The sequence below is a fragment of the Bacillus rossius genome, chromosome 1, assembly GCF_032445375.1.
Source record: "Bacillus rossius redtenbacheri isolate Brsri chromosome 1, Brsri_v3, whole genome shotgun sequence".
NCBI lineage: Eukaryota > Metazoa > Arthropoda > Insecta > Phasmatodea > Bacillidae > Bacillus > Bacillus rossius.
The window spans coordinates 111,934,401-111,955,460 of record NC_086330.1 but is presented as its reverse complement, the minus strand read 5'-3'; the positions used below and the strand labels follow the sequence as shown (position 1 = coordinate 111,955,460).

General features: G+C 35.1%; 1 protein-coding gene across 1 annotated transcript; it reads left to right on the top strand.

Moving 5' to 3' along the window:
* The first annotated feature begins 2,282 nt into the window (after positions 1-2,282).
* Positions 2,283-20,592, top strand: LOC134542314 (large ribosomal subunit protein uL16). The gene is made up of 6 exons (XM_063386466.1): positions 2,283-2,731; positions 2,821-2,898; positions 10,943-11,141; positions 18,266-18,372; positions 19,516-19,678; positions 20,359-20,592. The coding sequence occupies exons 2-6, from the start codon at positions 2,876-2,878 to the stop codon at positions 20,527-20,529; spliced, it is 663 nt and encodes a 220-aa protein (XP_063242536.1). The 5' UTR covers positions 2,283-2,731; positions 2,821-2,875; the 3' UTR covers positions 20,530-20,592.
* The last annotated feature ends 468 nt before the right edge of the window (positions 20,593-21,060 follow it).

Sequence of the window (21,060 nt, the reverse complement as noted above, 5' to 3'; positions counted from 1 at the left end):
ATTGCGTGAGTTTTCAACCCGTCAGTTCCGAGCCTCACGGACAGTCCGGCTAGTCGATCCGAGTTCACCCCTTACTTAATTCGTGCTCATCACCGGAACCCCCCAGTGTTACTTAAATACTGTTTCAGGTTAATGGAGTGCGAAGTGTGCACGGAACGTTAGGGTAGCACGGCACAAGCCCATCAGAAACGTGTCCTGTAGAGCGCGGCTCCCAGTAAGCGGGTCATGCACGATGCAGCGCATGTATAGCGTGCCTGACAATAAATCACTTTAAATTGAGTCATCACGTATTTGTTACAACGCCCGTAGCATAGCGTCCCTGGTGGCTAAAACAGCCGGGGGTAACTCTTAGGAACGACCCTTACTGCCTGCCGGCCACGTGGCGACGTCATGCCCTGAGTCAAGAGTCTCGGCTATGCACTAGCACGTAGTTATTATTGCTAGTTGGCGCCCAAAAGCAACTCCACACCCTCAACATCGCCTCGGCAGAAGGCAGAAGGGGTCATAGCATATGTATTGATGAGCAATTGGTACCCTCCTTTGCTTTGAGACCACTATGGCATTTCACTACCCAACAATAAGTTGGTGTTAATATAGGTTTCAGTGAATACTTCCTGAACTAGGTACTATTAATAAATATTTTTAGTTAGGTATAAAAAAATTATATTATGTTTGTATTTCGAGATTGGTTCATGTTCATGTATGTTTGTGTTGAAAAATTGGCACACTGCTGTGTACGCAGGTGGCTAGCCTGAAAATTCGCTTGCTATCTACACACTGGGATGGATATGTCGTGCATTAACTCTGCTGACTCGCATCTTTCCCATGCTTGTGATGGCTCTGTTTCTATGTTCATTATTACAGCTCTTTGGTTAATTAAGTGTTTTTACGACTGTGATTATCTTCGTTCCAGGATATTACTGTTATTAGTGCGTGTAGCGATGCAGGCCTGTTCAAATTATTTCTCGGCACTAAACGAGCCTACTATCTTCAGTGTCGTGTTTTACTTAAACACATGCCTAGTGGCCTACGGTCAGGTTTATCACGGGTTCTCGACATTAAATATTTCCAAAGACCTGTACGTGACTCGTGCCTGTTCAAGTTGACATCGTCCCAAGCACTCCCGTCTCTCGCATAGGTCGTTATTCCACCTCTTTGCCTCAAACAGGGGAAGCCGAGTGCAGCGCAACGAACATTAGCTAGAGCCGGTGAATCAATTGTCACCCGAGTGGCAATCGACCATGGTATAACATAACTTATGATGTAAGTATGATTCTTTTAATCAGTGACAAGGCGGAAATCACAGGGGTATTCTTTGCTCATGGCATGTTTCCGTAGCAATCAGGCCTGTGCTCGTGTAAAACACGGTTGCGTAGATGCTGACCGCCTTTGCTCCCTCAGATTGCACAGGCTGTTACTTATGTTTCATCTGAGCCTCAGCAAGGCGTGTGAAATAAACATGCTCCTGGCACAGTGCAGTGCTCTGATTCGAACAGCCCCCCGCGTATATACATCGTTAGCCGCCTGCGCAGCTACCAACTAGAGTATTCTTTTGCATATTGCCAAATGTGTGTATGTATTCTTCTGCTGTTACCTGAATGTAAAGTTAATTCAAAGACTTATTTAAAAGACAGTTTTATGTCAACAGCCTTTATTATAAAAAGATAATAATTGAACACCCTGCGATTAGGTTTTGAAAACTAGTACCTATGAGTTGCCACGCACTCTCTGTGAACTTTGCACGCAAATTGAACCCTTGGCAGCACAGAAGCCCCCTAGGCTGCGGCAGTCGTTGTTCATCCCGTGCTGTGGCTAGACAACTTCGCGCTTCACGGAGACATAATCATCATGCCTTTTTTGAGTTAGCCGTAATAGTGTATCACCTAATCCATTTTCATTACTCTCTATGGCCGGGCTTCATTGATTTGGTACGAAACTATCTGTCATTTAACTTAAATGTCATTGTCCTCCTCAGGAAGCATTTTCGTTTTACATAAGTTTTTATGTTTAGAAGAGCCACGAGGTGTGGATCCAATTTACAGTAAATTGGACAAGCCGCGAGGCATTTTAGTTTCACCTGCATGGGGCTGCATACGGGCTAACAGCGTAAACCAATTTCATAATGCTTATTTTATCTTGGACGTTCACAATGGGCCATGTACTGGCTAGATGGATCACTGGGGCCCTCTTCTCCTACTTAAACTAAGAAGCAATACTTCATCAAGCAAAATCTCGAGTCGAACATTCATTGCTTCTCATTATTGTAAAGGTGTGAAAATTTGTGAATAACTTGTGTTTAGACCTCGCCCCCATGCAGGAATGATAATATTTTACTGAAAACTGTCACCAATCAAATATTCGTGTATATGTCACTTTTGATGTAAATTAGGGCTAATTTTTATAGTGTGACTGGATTTGAAAGAAGATGGTCGGAAATCTAATAATATATTAGGGCTTTAAGAATCTTTATTTGTGTAGTAGTGGAACGCCCATATAACTGATAATTGTGTGTCAAATGCATCTTTCATTACATTGTTTGTGCCAATTATTTTTGGGGCTACGAATTTCTGTTTTTAAACGATTGTTTTGCTTACTTTCCTTCTTTTATTTGTTCTACGGTACTTTGAATCTATATAAGACGGAATTTTTTGAAGTAGTTACATTACCTACATTTCTGTCTCTAATATCTTTGGCATAGTGAAAGCGGACGTGATTAATTTTTTTGTTGATTGTAGGTGACTTTTGTGTTAATTGTGCCCATTATCTCGTACTTATTTCGCTATTTGCATTATAGGGTACTAATTTATTACTTATTTTCAGATAGTGATAAAGACCTCACGTAAGTAAAGCTGTTGGAAAACGGTATCTCAACACAATGGGGCGACGACCAGCACGTTGGTGAGCATGTGATTCTGCCAGTTGTAAAAATTGTAAATTAGTCACTAGTTATATGATTTGGGTCTTGGAAATAGTGTTTTTAATTCGTAACTATTAACTATAATTTATATGAAGTAAAAATAAAAGGTTATTGAGGTATTTTACCCATTAAGACTGATGTTGCACAATGTGTTCCAATACTAATTGGGACACTGCTCACCTCTTGACATCATAGATTAGATGGCATGACGTTTGCCATCAGGTGCAACTGATTTACAATGTGGTCTTTTTCTTTAGTTTTTGGTATTTGGCTTGATGTTTCAAATGCATTTAAAATAGTTTAAACGAATGGCCTTGCATCTAGTCATAATATGTAAAACGATAGCTGAAATCGTACGCAATGTTCTTTCTCAGTATCCAGTTTTTCGAAATTGATATCGAGCATTATTTTGTGATAGAATATTATCATGTAAATTTTTAGAGTAGCTGCTTTTCCATAAATAAAATAACATTCTGAAACTGTCTTTTTTTTATTCCGAACACTACAGTTATTCCTCTGTGCAATTTTAAATTAGCATTTGAAAATTCCAACTGGTTCTGAAAAACTTGTGTTATAGCTGAAGAGGTATCGTGTGCAGTGACGAGCCCACCACCATGTTGTACTTACAACAAGAGTTTTGCCTGATGGTTTTGTCTGCCCAACTGACAACAATTGGGAAAATCTCGGTTAGAAAACATTAATGGCTGCGGTGTTAATCACTATATAAATTTACGTCACTAGCAAGCACAGATGGCGGCCGCTTTACTGCACAGTCTACCTAAATTTATTGTTATAGTTGCAATTACGAAAACACGTTAGATTACATACGGATATTTTCCTTATTAATACAAAACCACAATTGACACAAATAGTACCAAAAATGTTATGTAGGGACTTTTTTCCATAATAGAAATTCACACTTTACATAAGTAGTACCAAGACAGATAACATATGTGCAGTACATATATAGTTGTAGGTAAACATCGTAGTATTGCTATACTGACGTCAATATACCACTTTGATTATAAACTAAAGTTTCACGGTACACAGCAGAAATTTTTAAACCCTCTTTTCTGGGTTAAAAGAGGATGCGGAGGGAGTGGAATAGGATTGAGGGAAAGATACTACATTTGAGAAGAGGAAAGGACTTTAGGAAGTGGCTTCAGAAATTGGGCAGAGTAGGGGGGGGGGGGGGGACTCCTTGCCTCTGGACAAGCAGCAACCTTGAACATTTACCCATGTTATTTTGGTAAATTGCAAGGGTTTTGGTATTTCCGTAAAAAAAAATTCCAAGTGTGATGTTTTTAAACACTACATTCATTCCTCTATTTATCCTGAAAACAGTGTTTTAAATTTCATACCGGTTTTTGAGAAATTACAGTTTATAGGTTACATTAGGTAGTCTGTACAGTTAGGTGGCCACTGCCATTGTGCTTAAATAGTATAGCAGAGACTTTTCGCACAAGAGATTGTCTGATTGTTGTCACCACTCTGTTTACTTGATACTAGCTAGCTGAAAATTGATCCTGTGGTTCTCCAGAGATCCTTAGGAATATAGTGTAGCCGATACTGATTTCATAAAGACGGTGTTTTATGTCAATACGTTATGGCCGTAGCTAATTCTGTTTTCCACCCTAATTGATTTTCACTTGAAATGGAAAACATCTCGCAAGTTGGCAGGGCCATTATATTGAAGGAAATTGTGAAGTATGCTACCGGGCAGAAGTCCCCTTGCAAAATTGTAACTTGAGACGAAGGAAGTATTACTCCTTTTGACTAACCTACAAAGTTTATGTTTAAAGCCCTGTCACACTAAAATATTTTCCTCCAGTATAGAGTTGGAGGGGTAGCATTGGAAGAAAATGGCTTCCAATTTTTTGCATCAAATATAACCTCAAATATGTTTTTAATCATGTCACATTCAGGTAAATGTACCAGTAGTTGTAATGCTAAGAAGAGTTTTAGAAAAAAAAATTGTGTACATAACCTCGTAGGTGTATTACTACCCCTACATGTTTGTTTTTAACCTCAAACTTTACTCTACAATGCTATCCAACACTTTTAGATAAAAACAAATTATTTTTGTATATTTATAATTTTGAAAAAAGTGTGATTTCGAGCCAGTAGTCATGCAAATTTTCGTGTTTGCCAGTGTTCGTCACATGTTTGTGCCAGTAGTCGTCATGTGCGATTTCGGCTGCATTAGTTTTAATTCATGAATCCAGAATGATAGAATTGTACTATTTTGAATTTACTTACAGCACTCACGGAACAAAGAGGGACAGCACAACTAACATGAAAATATATATAGAGCTGTAGCAAACCGTATGTATTCGTTACTGAGTAACGGGTGCGCCGTCTAGTAACGAGTTACGAAACTTAACACACGGCTGCATTTTGTTACTCGCATTTCTCGTATATTTTACGCATGCGCGCGCATATTCGATGAATTTACGTTACAAAGAACGATGTTTGTTGATTAAGTAAAGTATAATTTGGAAATTCCTTGTCTAAGTTTTTTTTACTGTCTATTAAAGGTATTATGTGTGTAGACAAAGTTTGAGATTGGAACAGAAACAACGTAACAAAGTATTTTTTTACAAATTAGAAATAAGGGTAAATATTTACTTGGGCGGTATTTCCGAAAAAAAAATGTTAAAAATCCGAAAATACCTTTATTTAATGCTCTTCAACTTCCTCTTTTCATTAACAGTGGCGGAGGTAAGAAATTCCAAATACTTTAGGAGATATCGAATTTTTAAATTTCATCATATGTAGTTGAGCGGTATTTGCAAAAAAAAAATGTTAAAAATCCGAAAATACCTTTATCATATGCTCTTCAACTTCCTCTTTTCATTAAAAGCGTCGGAGATAAGAAATTCCAAATACTTTAGAAGATATTGAATTTTTTAATTTTTCAATACAAGACCCGTGGAACCATTCGAGCGGCGCCATTTTTGTTATTTTGCAGTGTGATCGTGAATGCGTAATTAATAAAATGGTTGATTAGGTCAGGTCAGTTACATTATTAATACTTTCAAACTAAGCCGACATTAAAAATTATTTTGTGAATTAATTTTAATGGCTGTTTAGTTTTAAAATATTTATAATGTAACTGACCTTACCTAACAAACCCGTAACAAAGGATGTACAGTAACAACTCACGTAAATTTTTTTGTTACTGATTACTTGCGCAACAATATCAAAATAACAAATAAGACTTTAAAATTAGAAACGTTAAAAAGTCACCTAAGTTGGAGGCGGTAATTAAACACAGTTTTAAACAATAATTGAACTAAATAATCACGTATTAGTTCATTTGAATTCTGGCCTATCACGAACAATCACGTGACATCATTATCCAATAAAAAAAATAGATACTCGTACGTAAACAAGAAACAATGGTGCACGCACGCCACAGGAATGCGCTGGTTTTGTGCTGAAATTTAAAAATTCGATATTTCCTAAAGTATTTGGAATTTCTAATCTCCGCCGCTTTTAATGAAATGAGGAAGTTGAAGAGCATTAAATAAAGGTATTTTCGAATTTTTGACATTTTTTTTTCGGAAATACCGCCCAAGTAAATATTTACCGAAATATGTATGTTTTTGTTTTTCACTATCGCGTATTTTCACTTTTTTTTGTTCTTATCTTGAAAGAGATATAATAAAGCCGCTCTAATGAGATTTAATTGTTTCTTGGTTAACAAAAACTGTTTAATTATCAAATATTGTTAATTGTTTATATTCTATTATTATTATTATTTACGCGACGTCATACTGTACGCGTACGCAATACGACTCGATTCATTGCTGCAACATAACATAGCATGTTATGCGGTATCAGAAGTAAAATTTAAAAATGAATCAGGGCCCATCTTCCTACCCAAGGGCGATTTGCCTTTGTGTTTATCGGACAATGTGTTTCTTGGCACACTATTTTTTTCTGCTGCTCGTTTTATACTCGTGCCATTCGATACATCTTTAAGAGCAGCTTCCATGGCTGACTCTTCATACAACAGTATTTTCCGTTTTGGCATTTTGCCCTGTAATTAAAGAACAAGACACATTGCAATGTTTAATTTACTTATTAATGTCAAAATATATATCGAATGACCCCTAAATTAATGTAAACAATGCCTACACAATTTCTGCAATCAATAAAGTAAAGTTATTTCAGACCCAGAAGTCGTCATACACATGCATCGGAAGTCGTCATAGGTGACGACTACTGGATCTGATCATAATAATGTACTTTGTCTATCAACAACAAAGAACCAACATTATTTAAGAACTCTAGGGTGTAACTTAGTACAACTTTAAATAAAATATTAAATGTACCAGTGCTCGTCAGGTATGACGAACACTAGCAATACAAGGTTTTTATTGATCCAGTTTTCGTCACCCTAACTAAATCATACAAAGAAAACAAATTTTTTTAAATAAACACTTTCACCTCTTCAAGAACATTTAACTAACACATTCAGCACAAAACATCACGAATAAACATGAAAAATTACAGAATTAGAAGTAAAAATGTGCACTTACGTCCTTAGTGTTTTAGTATAGGAATTCCCCTATTTATCTTCTCTGCTCTACGAACTTTTGATGCACGGACTTTTTTTGATTGAAAATAGTGTTTGTTCCGAAAACTATTGTTGTAATTTCAGCTAGAACGTCGACCAAATTTTTGTCAATATTTAAGTTGGCGATTTATTGAGCTACTTCTCTATTACTTACATTTGAAGTTGCTAGTGACGACCATTGAGCAGTGATGAGTACCGGTGCACTTACCTTATTAAAGTTTTTTTTTTGGTCTAAGCTCTCAAACTTTTCAATGTTTTTCTCAATTTTAAAATTAAATAACGCATCACAGTACTTACTGGATTGAATTTTCAAACTTTTTATTATGTTTGTGCATTTTAAAATTTTTTGAACATTAATTAATTTAAATCAATAATATTTGTTACTTAAAGAAATAAATTTTCAGATATTTTTTTAAGTAAAATGTTTTCGCGTACAACATTCATATTAACATTTTTTTAGTTATTTAATTTTTATAATCTCTTTAATTGATCATCTGCTCTTTCCATTTCAAAGAAACGTTGAGACAGAAACTGATATTTCTGTTTTTGCTAGGCACGATTTTGATTGGCCGATCGCATTCAACATCCAACTTATTTTATTTAGAACCTGTCCTATATCCAAAATATTTTATAGAAACTTCAGCTTGTCAAACAATCATAGCTGTGCTGGTGATGTTTTTGGTTACGTCATAACCATCCAATTTTGTTTGATATAACATATTGGAAGGTGTTGGAAGTAAAAATTATATAGTATGACATGCCCTTTATGCAGGTTCTCCAATAATGGCATGTAAGCAGGGTTCTTAGTATCCTTAAAACAATATTTTTATTTGTCTATAATTGAAAAAGTGCCTTTAAAAGTCTTTAAATTTTATTAATAGTCCTTACAAACTCCTTAATATTAATAGTGTGCAAATAATGGCTAAACATTTGTTTGTTAATGTATTTGTTTCCTACTTGGCAACAGACAACACATGTTTTGTACAATTTTCTAATTTCGGGCTAAGTGACGTAGATTTTATATTGTTACAAATATAATCTGGTGAAAAAACTGGGTTCGTAAGGGATAGCCCAATTTATTAGTACAGTTTGATTTATTAATAATGTCTACACGACACCGTAAATTTAATTAATTCACTCAAGATCTCTGTCCACAACAATCTTGCCATGGTCATTGAAACATTAACACCTTCCACTGGAGCTTGTCTTTACAGTGGCTTGCTCTTGTCAGCCTCTGTCTGCTTCCTTCGCACACTCACCCACACTGCGCCGCAGTACAGTCCCCAACTATCGCTCATCGCAACCGACTGGGTCGCCAGGCCTTCGCTCGCAGGTATCACCAGTAATACCAGTATCACTCCCCGAGGGGGAAACTCTCCGCTGTTCTGCTCTTCGCTCAGAACGTCTGTGGAAGCCTGCATCTCTGCTTTTATAATCTTGGCAGGCTTTCTGGAACTGACAGAAGGGGGGGAGGGGGGGTTGGTTGGAAGTGTCGCGTCACTTTGGGCCAACCCGATGTCTGAAAGTCCACTTTGTGCGGCGGCCTCTGGAAACCCGCAGAATTCCAGGCCACTAAAAGGATAATTGACGATGGCCTGAGGTGGGACGGTGCGAGAAGAGCGGAAAGGAGGCTAGCGAGGACCCTTGTAATCTGGCCAGGCACATGTTGCATGTCTTACATCAGTGGACAGCACATGACACAGTGGCTGTACAGGGCCACCAGCCAGCTCGAAACCTGGCGTGCGTTGCGGTCCTGTCTGCGTTCTAACAATGTGTACAAAGGTTTTTAATTTGTTTTCCATAATCAGCATCTCACATTTAAACTAAAAATATTTGTTTTACTATGAACTTATAAATTAAATGTAATTAGTGATCATATTAAATTCCAGATCAACTCTACATGTGTGTGTTACATGTGTGTTGCAGAGATAATTCTCTACAATGTGTTCATCTGTAAGAATTTAACTAACCAACAAAATTATTTTTTGTTTAATAACTTTTTATCATTATTTTCTTTAGGTATTTAGTGATATTACAAAAAGTTTTCTACCTCTTGATAGTGGTTAAAGGGTCCTTAAAAGCACCTTAATATTTGATTTAACAAAAGTGTATGAACCATGGAAATGATATGGACACACATCCCAGAAGTGCAAGTGTTTTCCTTTTCACCATCCATCCGGTAGTTTTGTAAATGTACGGAAATGTAATCAGTAGCAATTGATGTGATATTTTGGAAATTTGGTTACCAATGAAATCACGTTCATTAAAGTGTGTGTGTTCATAAAATTTTATTTACTAACTCAATAATGCAGTTTAGAATGCAACAATGTTTAATATTAAACGACTATCTTCAAAATAAAGCTAGTTATTGACCTAAATAAAAGGTATAAATATTATGACCAATAATGTGAATTTATATGTGCTAGAAAGTTTTTGAGACACTAAAATAGTTAGGGTAGGTTAAATATAGCCTAAAATGAAACCACATAATGTTCTAACACCGTTGTGTTCACAATTATTGTCGCTGAAACAATTTTTAACATCATCATAACATGATAAAACATAACTACCACCATGGCCAAATACTGCCTTATTGGTCACACTGATTCATGTGCAGTATAGAATTGGGAGTTATACATATTCATTGCGTTTATCCATATGCGTCTGACTCTACATGTGTGCTATTGTGGTAGTTTATTATATGTCCCATCTGATTTGTACCTGTGTCTGTGGGTAACATGACTTAAAGTTATCTTACCTTTGTGCAATGGCAAAGTAATAGTGGTATTAAAAATAACTTGTCTTTTTCAAAAATGAATGTATTAAATTTAAAAATTAGACATTTTACCCTTGTTATGATGGTACCTTATTTTTAAAATATATTTTTTTTAAATATTGAAGCTTCTAGATATAAAGATAAATTTATTCATACTAATAATTGCATTCATTACGTATCTAGTGCTGGTATAAGGTTAAACTGACTTGGTAGTGATTTGGTAATTCATATTTTTGTACTTAGTAATCTTTGAAGTTTACAAAATGTAAATTTTAAAAAAAAGTCACAGATTATGTTGACAAAATTGGGTCATGAGACAATTTTGTATACAAAAAAGTGCAGGTTGGAACAGGGCCTAAGTGCTAGGCTTAAACAAATGTAAAATAAAAAACAAACTAATCTTATTAAAAATGGATACAAAGGCTTGTGAAAAACTTCTTAATATAAATTTTGAAATTTAAATTGTTGAAATTCAAATTGTTTTAATACCACTACTATTTGCAAAAATATTGGAATAAAAATTAAACAAGCACATCAGACCTGGAATCTTGAGCTTGATTCAGATGAATGTTGCATTTTGAGAATAATCAAATATTTTTTATTACAGTCATTCAGCTAACTAATATGTACGTATAAACAAGTATATGTGTGTACTTTTTTACAGCTACAGATATTGCAAAAATAAGCCTTATCCAAAATCGCGGTTCTGCAGAGGTGTGCCTGATCCTAAGATAAGGATCTTCGACTTGGGCAGGAAAAAGGCCCGCGTGGAAGATTTTCCCTTGTGTGTCCACCTTGTGTCGGATGAGTACGAACAGCTGTCGTCGGAGGCCCTGGAGGCAGGCAGGATTTGTGCCAACAAGGTGATTACTGTGGTGCTAAGCTCAGCATGATTCATGTCCCTTAAGTCTTATTTTTTGTGCTAAATATTTAATACTAGGAGGTTGTAGGCACCTAAGGTGCTCATTAAAGAATGCTGAATATAACAAACACTTTAATTTAATATACACTAAATGTTTTAAAAAACAAAATTCCTTTTAATACTGTACAAATGAAAAATTATTTCCAATTTAAATTTATTTATGACATGATAAAAAATTTGACAAAAATTAATTATTTTAAGTGCATCTGTGCTATTTACCAATAATTTTAGCAGCATTTATTAAGTTACCACAAACGAAGAATATAATATAAAAATTTCAAAGGGCGCAACTACAAAAAAGCAAATTTGTCAAAAAACATATATTACATTTATAAAAGAAAAAAAAACAGTTGTTTAATAAAATTATAACGTTGAAAGATATAAGAACATTTAAAAAATAAAAACAAAGATGTTCAAAAGGGCATAAATTCAAGATTCGAAAAATCATTAAAATATTCCCAGTGACACAACCTTATATTTCCAAAAAGGGAAATATTTTCACAGTTTTTAGTTTAGAGCTAAATATTCAGAGATATAAGCCTTTATAGTCATTATAAGCATAGTTTTTTGTAAGGGGCTACTTTAATTTCTATCACTAATGTTCACAATAAATAAATAATTTTAATTGTGTGGACCAGTTTCAATATCATTCACTAAAATAGATATATGATTTAAAAGCACATTTTTAAATTTTTTATGTAGCCTTTTTACATCTTATCAATTATTTGTTGCATGCTGCGCGTTCATCATATAAATTCACTGTCATTATTTTTTCATATTGTGTCTAAAGAAGTATAACATAACCTCACTTATGTATGATTTGTTTGCAGCTTTTTTTTTCATACTGTCAATTTTTTTGCATGCTGAGCACACATCATAAAAATTCACTCATCTTTTGTCCATAACACGCCCAAATAAGTGTAACTTCAAAAAAAAAATTCATTCTATTTGAATTTAATATTTCTTACGTAATTTTAGTTAACTGTAAGGCGCCTAAGGCATCTGTTGAAAAATGATGAATATAACAAACACTTTAATTTAATACACACAACATTTTATTAAAAATTCAATTTATTTTAATATATTGCAAGAACAATAATTGTCTCTGGTGATTCAATAATTTTCCTTACTGTTGATTGATTTAATATACCAGCGGTTCCAAAAAGAGTTTCGCGGAACCCTGGGGTTCCGTGGCAGGGTTACAGGGGTTCCGTGAGTTAGGACGAATGTCATATAAAAAAGGCACAATTATTGTCAAATAACTTTCTTTGAAGGATTTGGGGTTCTGCCAAAAGAAAAGTTGATCATAGGGTTCCCTAGCTGAAAAAAATTGGGAACTGCTGCAATATACACTTTCACTAGACTTGCAACTCTTGATCGTGACAGTCACATACAGTTGGTCTTGTGAAGATATATTGAACAATAAAATATATTTCATTGCATAGAAAGGTGATACCAACTCAAAAAGAAAAGACAATATGACAATAATATATAATTCAAGTACTGAACGACATAAGGTAAGATAATGGTCAAACACATAATCATTCTCACACAGAATTTTGCAAGTCAACTGACACACAGAATCATACATTTTAACATACTTAACTCACCGATGATGTGCAGGAAAATGGCTTACCGAACACCAAGATGTAGTCAAAAAATTATCTTTGCGCCACAGACTTGGTCCCAATGCTAGGAGGACCAAGTTAGCAAAGAGCAATGAAAATTATATAGCCTACATCATTATCCAAGATTTAGGAGTGGGAAAACAGACAGTTTCTGATTAAAAAAAAATGGGAAAGAAATTGAAGATTTATGTGCGAAAAAAGTGAGCAAGGACAGTCTGGGTAACAGAAGCACTTAAAAAAAAGAAGAAAAAGAAACTTTAGACAGGGCTTTGTACGTTTGGTTTTGCCTACAACATGAACAAGGCGTTCCATTGTTGGACATAACTTAAACAGCGTTTGCGCTCAAACTCAATGAAAAATTAAAAGGTGACCCTGCTCTTTTACTGCCAGTTTGGGATGGTTGTCTCGTTGGAAAGATTGACATGGTGTTCATGAACTTATTGTAAGTGGTGAAATTTTGCAATAGTGCAAGTGAAGACTTTAAAGTTAAAATTTAAAAAGGTTGTTAAAGATGAAAACTTGGATTCTTGTCAAATGTTTAATGCTGATGAAACGGGATTAAATTACAAAATGCTTCCTAAAAAATTAGCCTCAAAGTTGGATTCCATAGCCAAATGTCATAAGGTAAAAAAAGAAAGAGTGACTGCTTCCTTGTAGTAACGCTTCTGGCGATTTGAAAATTCAACTTTTGTTTATAGATAAATCAACTAAGCCTATGGCCCTTAAAAAGTCTTAGCAAAAATGCTTTTCCAGCCCAGTACACTTCACAAAAATCAGCATATATGGACGGCAAAATTTTAAAGATTAATTTTTTTAAAACATATGCCCTATAACAAAAAAATTTATAGGAGACAAAAACCACCCAGAAAAAAAGCTGTGTTGGTAATTGATAATGCACTGTAGCACCCGAGTGAAGAAAAATTGAGATGCTGAAATTTTTGTAAAATTTCTGCCACAAATTCTGACTGCTTTAGTACAACTTATGGATCAATGAGTGATTGAAGCAATAAAACTGCGATGTAAGAAAATATTGATCATGTCTCTTTTAGAGCAACAAGAAACGGACCCTTCAGTTAACTGAAAGAATCATATTAATAAGTGTCCTTGAAGACTATCATTTACGTACTTTGATGCAGAAGTATGCGAATAAATTAAGCCGTCAACTCTTCGAAAAAGTTGAAAAAAAATTATGACCGAGCATTTCACAGTAAAACCAGGGACAAGACGAAACTCAACCAAATTTTACTAGCTTTGATTTTGTACAAGTTTTTCAACAGTTGGAGGATTGTGCTAGCATGGAGAAGAATGACATATCTGAATGGATGAACATCAAATGTTAATATGAAATTGTGGAGGTGTGCATTGCAAACACAGCAACTGAAGTAGACAGTTCGGAAGATGATGATGAAGGTACGGAGGAAGCAGCTTGCTCAACTCATGGCGAAATTACTATAATACTGCAAGGGTTGCTGAATTACTTCGAGAAGCAAAGTGACACATTGTCTGCTGAGCTTGAGATGCCTATGAGATCGCACGGTGAAATGACAGCAATCATCATTAAAACATAAGAATATTACAGAATTTTTGAGTGAATTGTAAATGTTTTATACCTTTTAGTTACATGTGTACAATACATAGTGTTGTTTTATAACTACATAGCTTTCTTAAGTACTTTATAATAAATAAACGTTGATTTGTAATCAATATTTTTTCTTTTGACTATAAAACTTGTTTTTGATACATTTTAAAGTTGATTACACCTGTCCCTCACTTAGCACATCTTCAGATTGTGCAGATTCATTTAGCGCGATGTGAATTTTACTGCCCCAGTCTTGAATAGCATGTCTGTAAATTTCAGTTAGCACGATATCTCGGCAGGCAAAAAAAAAAGTCAAGCACGGCGCCACGAAGTCTGTTTCAACTTCTGTAAACAACAGATGTGCCGTGGGATACAGTTAGCCAAACAAGGAGGGAAGAGATGTGCGCGCAGGTCTATCTACGCTATCGGCTGTTGTACAAACATCAGCTATGGCAAGTTAAATTGTGGCTAAGGACCAAATGTTTTTACGTCCGCGCGTATACTGCCGTGCCGTACCGTTGTCGTCTTGACACAAACCGGGCCTTGAATTCTGTCTAGCTAATGGCAGGGAATTCACTCAAACAAAAGCAACGTCTGCCCATTCATCTGCCGGTAACTGTATGTGCTTGATCACTCATAATTCATCGTGTTCATGTATTTGAGACAAAACTATAAGTATTACGGCACGCAGATTGTCATGAAGGCCACGCTTATGTTGGTCGCACTTTAGTTTTAAGCAAGTCAACTGTGCGCACAATTGTACGAAATAAGGACTCTTACCAAAAATTTATTTAAGTCTAATGCTGTTGGTTGTACTAGCGGGAATATATTTGATGTTAGATACCGGAACAGAAATGAACAGATGATTTATAGAAAAGATTGTTAAATGAATGTTGTAATGAAAATAATAATCATTGGCCCGACAGGATTGGTGTTAACCAGGTGGTGATATGATATGCGAATAAGCACTTTAACTTTTGAAAAATTAAAATGTAACTATCCAGGCAGTAATATCGGATTTACTGTCAGTAAATGATGGTTTGGACAGGAACACGACGTGTTTTGAAGGTCACAACCGGGCTGGCAAGTTAGCCAGCAGACTGACAATAAAGTACATAACCACGTATCTCCTGTTATGCAGTGTCGTATTTGTCATACAAAGTGCGAAGGAAGGCATATAAAGATAAATGGTGTGACATTTTTATAGTTGAGTGTTATTCAACGTATTTATATTACGTCAAGTATATTTTCCTGCACAATTTTGGAACACATTAACTAAATTAGCCTTGCTATTTATGGAAACTAATGCTTCTGATTACGTAATGTTGAAAAACACAAGCATTTTTAGGAACCAATTAGTCGTGCTAAGTGAGGGATAGGTGTACAGTTAATCCGGACTTTCGGTGATCCAGGCAGGGTCCGGTCCCTACAAGTATGGCGTAGCGAGGCACTACTGTAATTAGTTTCTTTTAAAGTATTTAGATACCAACAACAACCAGTTAATAAATTTTTCAGAAATTTGTTTCTTATGTAACCTATACAAAGTAAAGACATGTTAAATTTTTCTCAGGATATTTAGAAATTAATACTTGTTTACAGGGGAAAATTTTTTAAAGGATAAAATTGTATGTATTTATAGGTCAGGTGCTAAATTTTTTATACCTAATAAGGAAATTTTACTTGAGTGGGATATTGGTTTATTTTTTTTACCCTAACATTGTGGGGGGGGGGGGGGGGGGGCTCAGCTGCCTCTTCTTGTCTTCCCCTGGATAAGCTATTGGTACTACATATATCAGTATTTTTTTACAAAGTTCTTGCATTAAGAGCTTCTTAGTCCTATTAATGTTTTTACTTTAGAGTGAACTAAGAGGTAGTTATGACTTGTTTGAAATTAAAATATTTGTACTGCAATGAGATTTAAAAGATCAGTACTGACAAAAAGGCAAGAGCTTGTGCCAAACAAGGTGATTACTATTGAGCTAAGCTCACCATGATTCATGTCATTTGTTATGCCTGACTCCTATTAATTTTTGTTTCAGTCAACATTATCCTTGTATGATCTCTGCTTCTGTGTTCCCCAAGTTTTTTTTAAATAAGTAAACTAATGTAGCCCAGAATTTTTGGAATATAGAAGTGGTGTTGAAAATTATACTGTAGACGTGTAGAGCCTTCAAGAAAATAGGGCGATCTTACTGTAGTGCTGTTCAAATCATCAACCACATGTAGATAATGTTGACTTAATATGATGGACTGAATTGAGCTAGTACCCTGTCTTATGTTACCTTCATGAGTGTTTATGGAAACATGAGCATGATCATTCCATGCACTTTTAACCTCGGTGCAATTTTACTTTTGCTTTGCCTTGCCTAGCCACACAGGACAGATGGATTTTCAATTCTATTAATATTACAGTATGATTTCCACTTACAAGGAAGATTAAAACAAATGAGAGGTGTGTGTGATTAACTACTGGAAGGCAGCTATTAGTTTTTATTTATTATTAGTATTCATTGGTTTTTAAATCAATATTTATGCTCGAAATTTATCATTGTATATTCTATCCTATAGCCGACAGTGCATGAACCACCACGTTGTAAGCAAGCTATTTGCACCTTCAACTACAGTGTAAACACTTTATAACGTCACTCGATTTAACGACAGACTCCTTAAAACGTCGAAATTGCTTGACTTTGGTTGGTTAACCTTGTTTTCTATACAATAATACACTCTATAGCTTCACACTCACTCTACTTGACAACAATGCGGCATTATAAATCATTAAGCAGTACTTTAAAGTTGCCGAAATTGATAAGAACTGCAGCTGTGTACGTTCTTTTGTTTGCTATTTTGTTGTATTATTTAGCACGTGTTTACGACTGACGTACCAGAAATTCTAAGAAATTTTGTCTTTTGTTTTTGTATGATGAACTTGCACATGTTTACCTCGGTCACTAGACTCTTGTCAATTTGTTACACGTAATCTTTACTGCAGTTGCTTACAGACTTTCAAACTGTAAACATGGCGAGTAAACGAAAATCTTTGTGTGTTGACGAAAAAGTTTTATTAATACACTCAATAGAGGCGGGAGAAAAGATCAGTGTTTTTGGAAGATGCTTTGGATTTAGCCGCACTACCGTCTCTACAATATGGAAAAACAAAGAACAAATTCTGCAAGCAGAGGAGGATGGAAAATCTGCTAAGAAATTAAAGAAACCTCAATACGAAGATCTGGATCAAGCGATGCTATCATGGTTTTATAGACATGTAAATGTGTACTATATTAGTGAATACATATTTCCTTACAGGGAGAGGATTCTCCATACAATGGGTTTTCCCACCGAATGGGGATTTACATTAGTCTGGAATTTCCCATAGAATAGGATTCAACTATTTAATATTTTTATTTTTAGAAGAGTATTTAGCTGGATATGATTTACAACTTATTCAGATGATTTAAATTATTAGATCTTCATTAATATAAAATTTATTGTTTCTGTAAATCACAAGAAACATTAATGACCAAACTTTTGTAATTGAGTGTAATTAAATCTTAAAAAAATTAAGTTATTCTATTAAAAAAATACATTTATAAAAAAACCTATGTTTTAAACAATTGTGGTTTAAATCGACCAACCCTGTTGCTTGATATATCCTACTTGTTATATTCTATTTGTAAAATGTCTTGGTAAATATCCATGATTAAATATTAAATTGCATCATGGTAACTAAATGAATGTAGATTTTTCAAAAAATTTAACCTAGTAAAAATCTACATCTAGCAAAAAAAAAGCTGGCTGAAGCCTAACCTTAACTCTGGGCCTCTTGAGTATGGGGAATGACTCATCTTGTGTTTCTAGTACATGGTGAAGAACTGCGGCAAGGACCAGTTCCACATTCGAATGCGGCTGCACCCGTTCCATGTTATACGCATCAACAAGATGTTGTCATGTGCTGGTGCTGATAGGTGAGTAAATGCTGAAATATTACGGGAATTTAGCTGTGGAGATCTAATGGTGAACTTTGTGCCATTGAAAATATTAATCTTAAGAACAAAATAAACTCTCTAACTTAAATTAGAAAAAAAAAATACTTCGTAACAATATTGAGGGGAAAAAAAATATTTTATTCTCCTGTGCTGGTGAGATGGCAATGATAGGTGTCAGTTGCATTAGCTTATTGAATTTATATGTAGGCTTCTTTTGAATTTTAATTCTTTCCACCTGCCTAGTTAGTCACCTATGTTCCATATTTATCCATTTATAACTTTGCAAAAAAATTTTAATATGCTATCCTCAGTTCAAGTTTATGTATATCATAGATATGTGTTCTTAAGTCCTATATTCTATACTATTCCTTTAACATTCTGCACAATAGTTAAAGTGGAATGGACTAGCATGTCACAGATTTTATGTTTGATTGGTGGGTAAAATATGTTTCAAATTTTTGCAGTTGAATTAGCCATTAGTATTGTTTTTGCATAGTCCCTGAAATATGCTTTGACAATTGTAGATTTTTTTCTAGTACAATAGAAGCACTTGGATGTTTTTGACTTCTGGAATTTGGTCATTATTAATCGTAATTATAAAATGATTTAATGATTTTTCAAAGTTATATTTGCTCCAATTTAATAAATTTAGTAAATGTTGTTTAGTTTTGGATTTTTGCTGCACCACTTGTACAGTTCGAAAGATCTTATTTAATTTTCTCAACTTTAGATTTTAAGTAATTTGTAGCACACGAGATAAATATGTAGTTGTGCATCATCTGCGTATTGATGAAAAGTCAGGTTTTTAGTGCAGTGTAAGTTTGTCTATGTTACTGATGTCCCCCCCCCCCCCCCCCATCCTTCAACCTCAAGTAAAGTAAGGCTCTTAATTTTTGGTTCCTGAATAAACATGTTCGTTTCTGTCACTTTGGAAAACATTGTTTCAGGGTGAGAGTTACGTGTATAAGTTAAGAGTACGTTTTATTGGATGTCAATTTTAATAGGTTATGGTGTTGTGTGCTGATATCTACAGTTTGTTAGTTAATATTTGTTACAGCAGCTCCACTATTAATTAGAATCTTGCACACATTGTCAATTTAGTAAGAATTTTTTTTCCCACAGGCTGCAAACTGGTATGCGTGGGGCTTTCGGAAAGCCCCAAGGCACAGTGGCGCGAGTGCGCATTGGCCAGCCGATAATGAGTGTGCGTACCAGCGACCGCCACCGTTCTGCAGTCATCGAGGCTCTGCGACGGGCCAAGTTCAAGTTCCCGGGCCGTCAGAAGGTGTGTAAAGTTGTTCTTGTCTGTCAGATTCGACAGTCTTGAAACAAGGTACATTTGTGCATTTTAAAAACTATTTTCCACCAATATTTTCAGTAATTGATGCGACATCAGCACAACATGAATTGCGTAAACGTCAGTGAAGTTCAAAAAAATAATCAACACTTTATAAAGGGTTTCATACCATTGTGTTTGTATAAAATTTTTTAATATATGTGTTACACATAGAAAACATGATACCGAGCGAAGTGGCACAGTGGTTAATTGTTGGACTTGCATCTGGAAGGAACGGGGTTCAAATCTTGGTCCACCAATCATGATTTTAGTTTTTAGTGTGGGATGGTTCCTTTCAGTAGGTAATGGCTGATTCTTTTTCAATTCCCCAGACTTTGAGTGTTGTTATCTCTAATTACGTCAATGAAAATAAATAAAAATATATCAGATACAGTTAATTGAAACTGATGGGATATGGTTGAATTACCCAATTCAATATTGGATTATTTCATATGTATATAACATTTCCTAAATGGAAGCTATGAAGTACCAAATCCATATTTTTTTTTAAACTGTGAATACAATAATAATCCATAGTTTGTTAACTGAACTAAAATTAAGAGCCAAGTTGTAGAATGTTTTTCTGTATAGATTAATTAATGTTTGAGTTTGTTGATTGCGTGCTGCAGATCTACGTGTCGAAGAGGTGGGGTTTCACCAAGTACGACCGCGAGGTGTACGAGAAGCTCCGAGATGATGGTCGGCTGGCCAACGACGGGTGCAATGTGAAGTACCGTCCAGAGCACGGGCCCCTCGCCAACTGGAAGAAGGTCCAGCTGGAGTTGGCACAGGCAGAATAGCCTGCAGAAATACTCTGGAAAGGGTTTGGATTTTAATAAATTGTTATGAGTCTGTGCAAATAATTTATTGCTTTCATCCCAACTGGATTAATACAGGCTGCTCTGTGGTATAGTCAAATTTTTGTTCTCACCCAGAGCCTCGCTCCACAGCTATTCGCTCTACGAATGGTCCTGTACTTGATTCCTGACTCAAGATACAAGATTCTTCAGTCTTAGTTGACTAAAAATTTGGTAAAACAATATTCATCAATAAAATTGATACTGAAACGTAAACGATAAAAATGAGATGCAAAAATACGTTTCCATGTAAATTTTGCAAAGACTTCAATTTATCCTTTCTTTTTGAACTCTTTTCAAAGTAATATCATCAATTATTATGGGCAAACATGATGCAGCTTTCTCAGCACTCAAATTAATCAAATGGCACAAGCAGCCAATAATGATATTCTCCTGTTTTTCTTTTAGTACTTCAGACACCCATTTTTTTTTCCAAACATGACTGAAGCATTATCAGCCCCAAAAGCTACACAA

Bases quoted from the DNA above. Each gene is read 5' to 3' on its own strand.
- LOC134542314 (XM_063386466.1), top strand. From the start codon at position 2,876: ATGGGGCGACGACCAGCACGTTG. The intron at 11,142-18,265 runs GTGATTACTGTG...TTGTGTTTCTAG, and splicing joins GCAGGATTTGTGCCAACAAG to TACATGGTGAAGAACTGCGG. The intron at 19,679-20,358 runs GTGTGTAAAGTT...TGCGTGCTGCAG, and splicing joins AGTTCCCGGGCCGTCAGAAG to ATCTACGTGTCGAAGAGGTG.